General features: G+C 46.2%; 1 protein-coding gene across 2 annotated transcripts; it reads left to right on the top strand.

The window, feature by feature from the left end:
- Nucleotides 1-4,591: 4,591 nt before the first annotated feature.
- LOC132206063 (protein S100-A2-like) lies at nucleotides 4,592-6,329 on the top strand. Of its 2 annotated transcripts, none has more exons than XM_059638465.1 (3): nucleotides 4,592-4,710; nucleotides 5,400-5,580; nucleotides 6,062-6,329. In XM_059638465.1, the coding sequence occupies exons 2-3, from the start codon at nucleotides 5,428-5,430 to the stop codon at nucleotides 6,203-6,205; spliced, it is 297 nt and encodes a 98-aa protein (XP_059494448.1). In that variant the 5' UTR covers nucleotides 4,592-4,710; nucleotides 5,400-5,427; the 3' UTR covers nucleotides 6,206-6,329. The 2 variants fall into 2 exon arrangements, with proteins under 2 accessions (XP_059494448.1, XP_059494447.1); XM_059638464.1 differs by having other exon boundaries at nucleotides 4,632-4,767.
- Nucleotides 6,330-13,498: the final 7,169 nt, after the last annotated feature.

The following is a 13,498-nucleotide window of genomic DNA, read 5'->3' as shown; positions in this document are numbered from 1 at the left end:
TGAATTTGGCCTATATCCCACTAAACCCTTCATATCCATGTCCCCATTTAGATGCCTTTTAAATATTGTAATTGTACCAGCCTCCACCACTTCCTCTGGTGACTCATTCCACATACTCACCACCCTCTGTGCGAAAAAGTTACCCCTTAGGCCCTTTTAAATCTTTCCCCTCTCACCTTAACCTAGGCACCTCTAGCTTTGGACTCCCCTACTCTGCAGAAAAGACCTTGGCTATTCACCCTGTCCATGCGCCTCATGATTTTATAAACCTCTATAAGGTCATTCCTCAGCTTCTGATGCTCCAGGGAAAATAGCCCCAACCTATTCAGCCTCTCCCTATAGCTCAAACTCTCCAACCCTGGCAACATCCTTGTAAATGTTTCCTGGACCCTTTCAAGTTTCACTACGTCCTTCCTATGGTAGTGAGACCAGAACTGAACACAATATTCCAATAGGGGCCTAACCAATGTCCTGTATCGAGTTTTGAGAAGATTTGTAGCTCAGGTTGAGGTTCTGGATGTGAGTTTGCTCGCTGAGCTGGAAGGTTAGTTTTCAGACGTTTTGTCACCATTCTAGGTAACATCATCAGTGAGCCTCCGACGAAGCGCTGGTGTTATGTCCCGCTTTCTATTTAACCTAACCAGATAAACAGAAAGCGGGACATAACACCAGCGCTTCGTCGGAGGCTCACTGATGATGTTACCTAGAATGGTGACGAAACGTCTGAAAACGAACCTTCCAGCTCAGCGAGCAAACTCACATCCAGAATGTCCTGTATAGCTGCAACATGACTGTCCCAACTCCTACTCTCAATGCACTGATGAATAAATGAGATGAGCAATATTTTAAATACAAAGAGAAAATAGCAGAAATACTCAAGTTGTCAGGGTATATCAGTACAGACAGAAACAGGGTGGTCAGTGCCTCAGCCTCACAGCGCCAGGGACCCGGGTTCAATTCCACCCTCAGGTGACTGTCTGTGTGGAGTTTGCACATTCTCCCCGTGTCTGCGTGGGTTTCCTCCGGGTGCTCCGGTTTCCTCCCACAGTCCAAAGATGTGCAGATAAATGGATTGGCTGTGGGAAATTGCCCATAGTGTTCAGGGGTGTGCAGACTACGCATATTAGCCATGGGAATTGCAGGGTTATGGGGATAGGGTAGGGGAGCTTGTTCTGGGTTGGATGCTGTTCGGAGAGTCAGTACAGACTGAATGGGCCGAATGGGGGCTTTTTACTTCAGTGTAGCAATTGTATGTTTTCAAGTGAATGACCTTTAATTACAATGAGGACAGCAAGGTTTCTCTGATATATTGTTACTGTACCTCTGTGTCTGTGTGTCCGTGTGTATGGCTATGTGTCCTTGTGTGTGTGTCCGTGTGTATATGTGTCTGTGTGTCCATGTGTGTGTCTGTGTGTGTGTGTCCATGTGTGCATGCCTCTGTGTGTGTGTGTGTCCGCGTTTGTGTGTGTGTGTGTGTGAGAGAGAGAGGGGTTTGTGTATGTGTGTGTCCGTGTCTCTGTGTGTGTGTCTGTGTGTGTGTGTGTGAGAGAGAGAGAGACAGAGAGACTGCTTTGTCAGACTGTGCTCTCTGTGATGTACTGCCCCATGAACAGCTTTGCAATGGGCCAACTGTGGGCCTGCTGTCATGTGCTCTGTTCCTGCTCCTGTTTGTCAGGTGGTAATGAACAGAGTTTGTTGTTGGACGAAATGTGGAGAGTCCCTGTGGTTAATCCTGAAGTTGCAGGTTATGTGTTGGTGATGATAGTGGGTGTGTGTTGTGCCCAGAGCCAAGGGGCAATACTCGGTCAGTTGGCTCTCACTCAGGCAGCTATTGTTGAGCCCCTAGAATGTTCTTCTGGCTGTAACTTACCCCAGGGAGTGGTGCATGTTCACTACATTCTGCATTTGAACCTCAGCGATAATGAAGGGGCTTTGAGAGATCTGGGCAGCATAAGACCACAAGATATAGGAGCAGAAGTAGGCCATTTGGCCCATTGAGTATGCTCTGCTGTTCCATTATGTTTCTCAATCCTGTTCCGCTGCCTTCTCCCTATAACGTTTGAACCCTTTACTAATCGACAGCTGATCTATCTCTGTCTTAAATAAACTCAATGACCTGGTCTGCACAGGCCTCTGTGGCAATAAGTTTCACAGATTAACCACCCTCTGGCTGTAGGAATTCCTCCTCATTTCAGCTCTAAAGGGTTGTTCCTTCACCTTGAGGCTGTGTCTTTGGGTCCTAGTCTCTCCCACTGGTGGAAACATCTTCTCCACGTTCCTATATCCAGGGCTCTCAGCATTCTGTATGTTGTAACGTGATCGGCCCCATATCCTTCAAAACTCCATCACGAACAGAGCCACTCCTCAGAGAAAATTTGACCTCTGACCTCTCTCTCTGATGGCTTCATGTCACAGGGTCCTGTTCAGCAGCAGTTCATTGGTGGCTACAGAGAGCTGATGGTTTGGGTCGGAGGTCAGACCTGGTCAGTTTGTTACCTGACATTGTTTCTGATTAGAACTGGATGTAATCCAGGTTGTGCTATGCCAATTGGTTTCACAGTCAGAAAGATTGTCAATGGAAGCCAAACATTCAGGGATTATCCTTTTAAACTGGTTTGTAATGTGGAGGCCAGAAATTTAAATATGTTTAACATCAGCAACGGGATGGTGAGCAGACGCTGATTTAATGGAGGGAAATGTTGAGTCAGGGATGTGATAGACACTGTGCACTCGCCTCAGTGAATGCTGCTCCAATAACACTCAAGAAACTTGACATTTTATTGGCGTCACATCCACAGGCATCCACTCCCTCCCCCACCGACAAGCAGTGTGTACTTTCTACAAGATGCACTGCAGAAATTCACCAAAGATTCTCAGACAGCACCTTCCAAACCCACGACCACTTCCAGTAACACTGGGGAACAGGAGGGAGTGAGGGCTTGCAACAAGAATTCAGGGAGCTAAGTAGCAGATTAAGAAAACAGTCAAGGATTGTGATCTCTGGATTACTGCTAGTGCCACATGTATAGGAAAATGTGAAAGGATGGATGAATATGTTGCTGCAGGAGGGAGGGCTTTCAATTCTTCTATCATTGCAGCAGGTGAGGTCTGTACAAGTCTGAACAGGACCCTGTGAGTGGTGAAGCGTGGACTGGGGAATGGTAGAGGGACTGCTGTTGAATGTTCACGCATGCTGTTGATGCTGGGGAGGGTTTCAATTAAACTGGCCAAGATTGCAATACAGGGAAACAGCACAGCAACAGTCTGATGCCCAGGCAAGTTCAGAAACATGTCAAGTCAGTCTGGCAGGCAGCGCAAGTACCGTCAAGTTAAGGCATAAATGTATGCAACAGGACAGAGCTGGATGTCATGTATTTTATTGTCATGAGATTCATGACAATGTCATGTGATACATGGGAAAATGAATGTGTTAGTTTGTGGAGATGTGATATAATTGCTGTTACGGGGTTAGGGACTGGAGTCTGTGTACAAAGTTCTGAGCTCATAGACAGGGTAAATAGGGAGAAACCTTTCCCCTTACTACAGGGGTCAATAGCCTGGGGTGCAGTTTTAAGGTAAGGGGCAGGAGGTTGAGAGGGAATTTGAAGAGACGTTTTTTCACCTGGAGGGTGCTAAGGATCTGGAACCCACTGTCTGAAAGGATGGTAGGGATTGGAACCCTCAAGGCAGTTAAGGTCTATTTAGATGGACACTTCAGATGCCAGGGTAAGGCCAAGGGCTAGAAAATGGGATTGCAGTAGATATATGGTTAGTGATGATTTTGGACATAATGAGCTGAAGGGCCTCTTTCTGTGCTGTAACAGTTTATGATTTTATGACCACTGCAAGCTTCCCTTTGAGCCACTCCCCATCCTGACTTGGAAGTGTATCGCTGACCCTTCACTGTCACTGGGTCAGAATCCTGGAATTCCCTCCCTCAGAGCATTGTGGGTCAGCGGTGTCTCAGTGGTTAGCACTGCAGCCTCACAGTGCCAGGGATCCGGGTTTGATTCCAGCCTCATGCACCTGTCTGTGTGGAGTTTGCACATTCTCCCCGTGTCTGCGTGGGTTTCCTCCGGGTGCTCCAGTTTCCTCCCACAGTCCAAAGATGTGCAGGCTAGGTGGATCAGCCATGCTAAATTGCCCGTAGTGTTCAGGGGTGTGTGGGTTATAGCGGGATGGGTCAGAGTGGGATGCTGCAAGGGGTGGTGTGGATTTGTTGAGCCGAAGGGCCTGTTTCCACACTGTAGGGAATCTAAACTCATGGACTGCAGCAGTTCAATAGGCAGCTCACACCCACCTTCTCAAAGGGATTAGGGATGGGCCCAACCAAAAACACCCACATACCTGAGCAGACTTTTTAAAACCGTCAAACTGGTTATGTGTTATTGTGTAAGTCACTAACAATGATGGATTGACTCAGGCGGGAGTTGTAGTTTGGGGATGATTGAGAAATGTTTCGTAATCCCATCAAGGACTGATTCATGGCACAACCATCTGAGCGAAAGGGAAGGGCCAACGGGGCTGGAACTAAGGAAACCACACCCTGCTCTCTAAACAACTAATAGGATTCTAGATCAGGGCCATGCCTAGATTTGTGGGGTTCTGATTGGGGGAACAGCAGATCCATGAAACTACTGAGCTGGGTGTGGTGCTGTGGGTTGCTTCATAAAAGTTGAGTTTATAGTTTGGGGAAATCTGCAGATTGTGGTAAGGCCGGAGGAAAGTAGCTGACGGGGTGATCCTGAAGACAGCTTGTCTGTAAAAGTAATGTTTAAAATATCATCTAAAGGGAAATGGTTTGGGTCATATTGAACTTCTAAAAAAGTCTGGAAAATAATTGCTTTTGTGTGTCTTGATTTTTAGCAGTTTAATGTTTCTGTTTTACTGGAATGTGTGTTTACTGCATTTTGAATAACATGTTGGCTTGAAGATTCAGCTCACTGCGGTAATGCCAACTGCTTCGCTAAGCGTCAAACGTGTTCTTTTTCCCCGCAGTCAAAGCTGCTGATGGGTTTGCGTGTTTGCTGTTTGGATCACACCCTCCTGTATAGAGGGTCCAGAACTCTAGACCTCTCCGATCTGGAGTCCTTGTACGTTTTTGCAAAAGCTGCAGCTGCCTGTGGTAAATTGGAGACAGTTAGTAATAGTCCATTCGGAATTGGGCAGTTGGCCCAGAATGGAATGTTTTTATATGGGTGATCAGAACTTGCCCAAACCCTGTGCAGGGAGGGCTCCCACAGTGAGTGAGAAACGCTCCCCTATACTCATTCCACTGAAAAGCAGGAACCAATAAACCCATTTGATGTGTGAGGCTCGGCTTCAGAGACGGGGATGTCTGGGATCGGGCTCAAGTGGGTGTTCTTGCTTAACTCTTTACTAACTGTGCGTTTTGTTAGTTGCTGGTAGATTGATTCCTCCATCGTCATGTCTGGCGCGAACTGTTCTGAACTGGAAAAGTGTATGTGTACAATGATTCAAACCTTCCGTAAATACTCAGGAGATGATGCGGACAAGAAAACACTGGATAAACGTGAATTGAGGAAAATGTTGAAAGCAGAACTACCAAATTTCGTACCGGTAAATGTTCTATTGAATTCCTACCTCTGCCAATCCCATTACTTTAGCCCCGCAATTGACTGGTTTTGGGTGAGAACCTGAAATGGCTCATTAATATGAATTTTTAAAAAAAATTCCGCTCTTGGGAGTGGGCTGGGTTAGCCCATTACAAATTTTAGGGAGTTTCCAACTTCTATCTTTTAAATTAAACACATGCTGCAGGAGAAACTCTGCCGATCTAGCAGTGTCGCGAGAGAGATCTTAAAATAAAACCTTGCAAATTTGAGTTCTGTCTTGTTGGGTTCTCTCTGGAAATTGTTGCCAAACCAACTGAGTTTCTAATCTACCAAGATTTTTGCTCTTCTCTCTGACTATTTTTTTGGGGGTGGATTCCTCCAACATCAAGCCCACTCTCCTTCCCTCCTCCCCAACCACTGGCTATGTTAGTGACCAATGAAGTGTTAAATTGCCAACTTTTAAAACCTGTTAACTATTCTCTTAGAAAGATCCACAAAAACTGGAGTCGTTCATGACATCGCTGGATTGCAGTGGTGATGAGAAGGTGGACTTCGTGGAATTTGCATGTGCAGTGGCCACTTTGACCTCCCTTTGTTACGAGCTTCTTGACTCATGTTCAAAGGAATGAAATGGTGTTTCTTGTTTTTAAAAATGCTGGGAAGGTCCAGCTGTAGACAATGAGATGTTTGAAGCTTTTACTGAACTTTGTTCTGCTACATGTCAATAAAAATGATTTCAGGATCAAATTTCAATCTTGCGTTGGTTTTTTTTTGTGTTCGTTCTTTCCAGCCACCGATGGGGCTTGGAGGAAGGGAGAGGTGTCGGTGTAAGGCGGGGGGGGGGGGGGGGCGGTGTGTGGAAGGGAAGCTTAGCTCTGCTGTCATACCCTGCTTAGAGGGCTGTTCAGTTTTCCGTGGGTAGATGCCCATTATATTGAGGAGGGAAATAGTGAATGAGGTGTTCCACTTGATCCCAGACACTTGCAGTTCCAGATGAGATCCCAACTCAAGTTTCCAGGCTTCCCTTGGAATAAGCCAAATGACTTCTCTGTAATCAGAGATAATGGGAACTGCAGATGCTGGAGAATCCAAGATAACAAAGTGTGGGGCTGGATGAACACAGCAGGCCAAGTAGCATCTCAGGAGCACAAAAGCTGACGTTTCGGGCCTAGACCCTTCATCAAAAAAAGGGAGGGTGGGGAGAGGGTTCTGAAATAATAGGGGGAGGCAGACCGAAGATGGATAGAGGAGAAGATAGGTGGAGAGGAGAGTATGGGGGGGGAGGTGATAGGTCAGTCTGGGGAGGACAGACAGGTCAAGGAGGCAGGATGACGTCCCAAAACCAATTTGTCCCCTTTTTCTTCCCCCCCCCCCACTGCATCACAAAACCAGCCCAGCTTGTCCCCACCTGCCTAACCTGTTCTTCTTCCCACCTATCCCCTCCTCCCACCTCAAGCTGCACCTCCATTTCCCACCTACTAACCTCATCCCGCCTCCTTGACCTGTCCGTCCTCCACGGACTGACCTATCACCTTCCCCCCATCTCCCCACCTATACTCTCTTGACCTGTCTTCTCCTCTATCCATCTTCGGTCCACCTCTCCCTATTTATTTCAGAACCCTCTCCCCATCCCCCTTTTCTGATGAAGGGAGTAGGCCCAAAACGTCAGCTTTTGTGCTCCTAAGATGCTGCTTGGCCTGCTGTGTTCATCCAGCTCCACACTTTGTTATCTTGACTCCTCTGTGATGGCCAGTTTGACAGCAAGGCATTAACATTTAAAGTTTTTAACCCAGGCTTTCTTGTGTTAATGAGTAAGCTTGTTACTAAATGTGGAAAGAAAGGATAATACAATGAAAGCAGATCAGAAATAAGACATTTGTCTGTGTCAGACTCCAAGTGCTTCCAATGAGTGCACCACAGTAGAATTCCCTTTAGCCATGGTGTTGGCTGTTTTAATGATTTATTCACTGTTTAAGGTGGGTGGTGGCAGCAGATTCTTCACGATGATGTCACTGGCAAAGTGACAGCTCTGTGGAGGCCAACAGGGCCATGGCAGTGCCTTGGCCTGGCAGTGAGGTCAGGGACTCCTGGTTGCAGTGGGCCAAGGGCGGGGAATGGGGGATCATTGCAGGGTGGCAGTGGAGCTGGGGACTCCTGGTGTGCCCTGTGGCAAAGGGATGGTGCTTAAAGAATGGCAGCTTCCTACATCAGTGGGTCCAGTGTTGGTGGCAGTGGATCCAGTGTTGGTGACAGTGGACAATGGGCAGCAGCCCAGGAATTCAAGTCATCGAGCACAGAAACAGGCCCTTCGGTCCAACCAGCCCATGCTGACAGTAATCTCAAACTGAACTAGTCCTACCTACCTGCTCCTGGCCCATATCCTTCCAAACCTTTCCTATCCATGCATTTATTTAAAAGTCTTTTAAACATTGTAACTGTAGCTGCATTCATCATTTCCTCAGGAAGTTCATTCACACGTGAACAACCCTCTGTGTCAAAAAATGCCCCTCATGTCTTTTCAAAATCTCTCTCCTCTCACCTTAAACATATGCCCCCCGGGTCTTGTAATTCCCCCAACCCAGGGAAAAGATACCTATCATTAACCCTAGCACCCTCCTCATGATTTTATAAACCTCATTTGTGAGCTGTCTCAGGGCTCCCTTTCAGTTATATCTTCCTTTTTATTCTTAAACTATTCAAAATGCTGTTAGATGGTGGGGATAGCTGAAGCTTTTCCATGCGTTTTGCTAATGTGTTCACTAATGCACCCAGCAGAAAGTCAAGTTTTTTAACTTCTGTTTTCTCTCCTCCTGGAAGGGTCGACCACACCTCACCTGCAGTCTGGGGGAAATATCCATGGTACCTGGCTGCCTGATGAGGAGGATTGCCAGCTCTTTATTACTTCTGCAGTCACTTTGTGAATCGCTGTTCTCCTTTGATTTTCATTTCCCACTTTGATGGTCACTTGGCACCATCATGTGACACGCCAAGGTTCCTCCCCAGACAGCTACTGAGTTCATCTGAGGTCAGCGTTTTGACTGTATACTTGTTAAAGTTCAATATTTCTGTAAATGTGTTGGAATTCTGACGCATTGTCATGACAGGTGCGTGGCTGAATGTGGATTAGGTAAGTTTTCTGATTCCCAGCTCTGTTTGGGTAAGGGGTGTGTGAAGAGGTTGCAGGATGGGCCTAATCAGACACAATGTTGTATCTGAGATAATGGGAACTGCAGATGCTGGAGAATCCAAGATAATAAAGTGTGGAGCTGGATGAACACAGCAGGCCAAGCAGCATCTCAGGAGCACAAAAGCTGACGTTTCGGGCCTAGACCCCTCATCCCCATCTCTGATGAAGAGTCTAGGCCCGAAACGTCAGCTTTTGTGCTCCTGAGATGCTGCTTGGCCTGCTGTGTTCATCCAGCTTCACATTTTGTTCTCTTACAATGTTGTAGCACCTCATATTTGAATCTCCCTCCCAGAGACCCTTCCTAAATGGTAGTTTCCAGTCTGCCTCCTCGTCCTCCATCCAGTTTGTCCGGTTAATAAGCTGGAGGTGGGAGAGTTGTGCTTCAGTCAGTTTTGACATTTAAAAAATTTTACTATTGCATCAACAACTCTTTTTGGTTAAATTTGTTTAAAAAAAAATGTCAAGGGTGAAAATGTGTCAGAAAGTGGCTCAGCAAAATTTCCAAGCAATGGGTAGCATTAGTGAGCAGTGAGCAAAGTAAACTTATCGGCAAACCAACTGATCATTTGGGCGATCAGTTACATAGAGGCATAGAAACTAGGGACGAGAGTAGGTCACTTGCCCTTTCAACTCTGCTCCACCATTCAATGATCATCCACCTCTATCCCCTGTTCCTGATTTCTCCCCATTCTTTTTGACCCCCTTAGCCGTAAGATCTATATTTAATCCTTTTTGAAAACATTCAATGTTTTGACCTCAACTACTTTCTTTTGCAAAAAATGCTACAGGCTCCGCACCCTCTGGGTGAAGAAATTTCCTCCTCTGTCTGAAATGGCCAATTCTGCTTCCTTAAACTGTGACCCTTGTTCTAGACTCCCTGGGAGGTAGGAATATCTTTCCTGTATTTACCCTGTCTGTTCCTGTTAAAAGTTTATAGGCTTCTATAAGAATCACCGCACTCCCCAACCCCCACCCCCCCCCACAACCAATTCTTCTAAACTGCAGTCCTAACCAATCCTGTCCCTCTGCATTCATCAATCCTGCCATCCCAGGAATCAGCCTGGTATATCTTCACTCCTTCCATCGTCAGAACATTCATTCACAGACAACAAGACCAAAACAGCACACACTATTCCTCACCAAGGCCCTGCATAAACGCAGCCAGAATTTCCTACTCCTGTATTCAAATCCTCTCACTATAGAGGCCAACTCTACCCCCATACTGCTGCACCTGTAAGCTTACCTTCAGCGACTGGTGTACAAGGGTACCCAGGTCCTGCTGCACCTCCCTCTTTCCCAATTTATCACCATTCAGGCAATAATCTGTCTTCCTGTTTTTGACGCCAAAGTGAAGAATGACCTATTTATTCCTACTCTTTATTTCCTTTCTGCCATCCATTCTGCTCTCCGTCATAGTTCCTTGTTCCAGTCTGACTAGGGTACCTACAGAGAACATAGAACATAGAACATAGAACATTACAGCACAGTACAGGCCCTTCGGCCCTCGATGTTGTGCCGACCTGTCATACCAATCTGAAGCCCATCTAACCTACACTATTCCATGTACGTCCATATGCTTATCCAATGACGACTTAAATGTACCCAAAGTTGGCGAATCTACTACAGTTGCAGGCAAAGCGTTCCATTCCCTTACTACTCTCTGAGTAAAGAAACTACCTCTGACATCTGTCCTATATCTTTCACCCCTCAATTTAAAGCTATGCCCCCTCGTGCTCACCATCACCATCCTAGGAAAAAGGCTCTCCCTATCCACCCTATCTAACCCTCTGATTATTTTATATGTTTCAATTAAGTCACCTCTCAACCTTCTTCTCTCTAATGAAAACAGCCTCAAGTCCCTCAGTCTTTCCTCGTAAGACCTTCCCTTTAAACCAGGCAACATCCTAGTAAATCTCCTCCGCACCCTTTCCAAAGTTTCCACATCCTTCTTATAATGCGGTGACCAGAACTATACACAATACTCCAAGTGCGGCTGCACCAGAGTTTTGTACAGCTGCAGCATAACCTCATGGTTCCGGAACTCGATCCCTCTATTAATAAAAGCTAAAACACTGTATGCCTTCTTAACAGCTCTATCAACCTGGGTGGAAACTTTCAAGGATCTGTGTACATGGACACCGAGATCTCTCTGCTCATCCACCCTACTAAGAATCTTACCATTAGCCCTGTACTTTGCCTTCCGGTTACTCCTACCAAAGTGCATCACCTCACACTTGTCTGCATTAAACTCCATTTGCCACCTCTCAGCCCAGCTCTGCAGCTTATCTATGTCTCTCTGCAACCTACAGCATCCTTCGTCACTATCCGCAACTCCACTGACCTTAGTGTCATCTGCAAATTTACTAACCCATCCTTCTACGCCCTCATCCAGGTCATTTATAAAAATGACAAACAGCAGTGGGCCCAACACCGACCCTTGAGGTACACCACTAGTAACTGCTCTCCAGAACGAACATTTCCCATCAACTACCACCCTCTGTCTTCTTTCAGCAAGCCAATTTCCGATCCAAACTGCTATATCTCCCACAATTCCATTCCTCCGCATTTTGTACAATAGCCTATTGTGGGGAACCTTATCGAACGCCTTGCTGAAATCCATATACACCACATCAACCGGTTTACTCTCATCTACCTGTTTGGTCACCTTCTCAAAGAACTCAATAAGGTTTGTGAGGCACGACCTTCCCTTCACAAAACCGTGCTGACTATCCTTAATCAAGTTATTCTTTTCTAGATGATTATAAATCCTATTCCTTATAACCTTTTCCAACACTTTACCAACAACTGAGGTAAGGCTCACTGGTCTATAATTACCAGGGTTGTCTCTACTCCCCTTCTTGAACAGGGGAACCACATTTGCTATCCACCAGTCATCTGTCACTATTCCTGTAGACAATGATGAGTTAAAGATCAATGTCAAAGGCTCGGCATTCTCCTCCCTGGCTTCCCAGAGGACCCGAGGATAAATCCCATCTGGCCCAGGGGACTTATCTATCTTCACCCTCTGAAGGATTTCTGATACCTCTTCCTTGTGAACCTCAATCCCACCTAGTCTCATAGCCTGTATCTCAGTATTCTCCTCGTCAACATTGTCGTTTTCTAGAGTGAATACTGTTGAAAAATATTCCTTTAGCACTTCCCCTATCTCCTCTAACTCCACACACAACTTACCACTACTATCCTTGATTGGGCCTAATCTCCAGGATTTTTTCTCCAGTACATCAACAACGTCATTGGTGCTTTCAATTTTCACGCTTCTCCCATCTCCATCTGGTCCATCTCTGAATCCTCCCTCCCTTCCTCGACATCTCTATTTCCATTGCTGGGGATAGGCTGGGTACCAGTATCCACTATAAACCCATCGACTCCCACCGCTACCTCAGCCAGCATCCTCACACGCTGCTTTCTGTAAAGACTCTACTCCATTCTCCCAGTTTCTCTGTGTCATCTGTTCTGGCAAAACAGTGATAAGTCCCCTTTGTCCTCACCCACCATTCCATCAGAATCCACAACCAGAGGATCGTTATCTGCCATTTCCACCACCTCCAGCAAGATGCCACCACCAGACACATATTCCCCTCCCCTCCCTTCTCAGTGATCTGCTTCACTCCAAACACCTCCTCACACCCCTGTGGCACCTTCCCTGCAACCACCGAAGGTGTAACACCTGCCCATTTACCTCCTCCCTCCCCAGTATCCAAGGGCCTAAACATACCTTCCAGGTGAAGCAACACTTCACCTGCACTTCCCACAATCTAGTCTACTGTATTCTCTGCTCACAATGTGGTCTTCTCTACACTGGGGAAAACAAAATGTCGACTAGGTGACCGCTTCACAGAATATCTACGTTCTGCTTGCAAAAAAGACCCTGAGCTTCCTGTTGCCTGCCACTTTAACACACACCCTACTTCCTGGCCAATATCTCTGTCTCTGTCTTGTTGCAGTGTTACTATGAAGCTCAACGTAAGATCAAAGAACAACACCTCATTTTCCTTTTGGGCACCCTGCAGCCTTCTGAACTCAATATCAAGTTCAATAACTTCACGACCTGATTCCATCCTACCTTGTTTTGTACCCACCCCCACACCCTGGTCCTGTGATGACATGGTCACTTTTAGCACAGTCACCCATTTCCACTCACTAAGCTCATGCTAGCATTTTATGGGTTGCATTTAGCACAGCTAACTCATGTTCTCACATTTATCGATTGCTATTCAGCTTTGTGTCTGTCCTGGCCTGCTGTCCATAATCTCCTTGTTTACCCACACCTTTCATATATCTCTCTTTCCCCAAACTCCATCTCCAACTATCCATCCATCGGTTCCCCCCCGCTCCGGCGCTCTTTGGGAGCAGCATAAATGCTAGTTTCTCCTGAGCTCCTCACAGTTCTGATGTAGAGTCACTGGACTCGAAATGTTGACTCAGCTTTCTTCCCAAAGATGCTGCTGAGTTTCTCCAGCAATTTCTGTTTTTGTTTCAAATCTCCAGAATCCACAATCCTTTGTCTTATTAACTGGTTCTTAACCTCTGTCTGAACTCTACCCCAAATCCCATGAGCTTTAATTTTACATGCTAATTGTTTACGTTGGACTTTCTCAAAAATCTTCTGAAAGTCCAAACAAACCCATCCACTGGCTCCCCTTCATCAACTTGACCAGTTACCTCCCTGAAACATTACAGTAGATCTGTCAAGTATGATGTAGATCCTTTTGTA

This window comes from Stegostoma tigrinum, chromosome 30 (assembly GCF_030684315.1).
Source record: "Stegostoma tigrinum isolate sSteTig4 chromosome 30, sSteTig4.hap1, whole genome shotgun sequence".
NCBI lineage: Eukaryota > Metazoa > Chordata > Chondrichthyes > Orectolobiformes > Stegostomatidae > Stegostoma > Stegostoma tigrinum.
The sequence above is the reverse complement of the archived record's forward strand: the minus strand, read 5'-3'. Positions and strand labels throughout refer to the sequence as shown.

Coding starts and splice junctions, on each gene's coding strand:
- LOC132206063 (XM_059638465.1), top strand. CDS start 5,428: ATGTCTGGCGCGAACTGTTCTGAACTGGAAAAGTGTATGTGTACAATG. Junction 5,581..6,061: donor AACTACCAAATTTCGTACCG/GTAAATGTTCTA, acceptor CTATTCTCTTAG/AAAGATCCACAAAAACTGGA.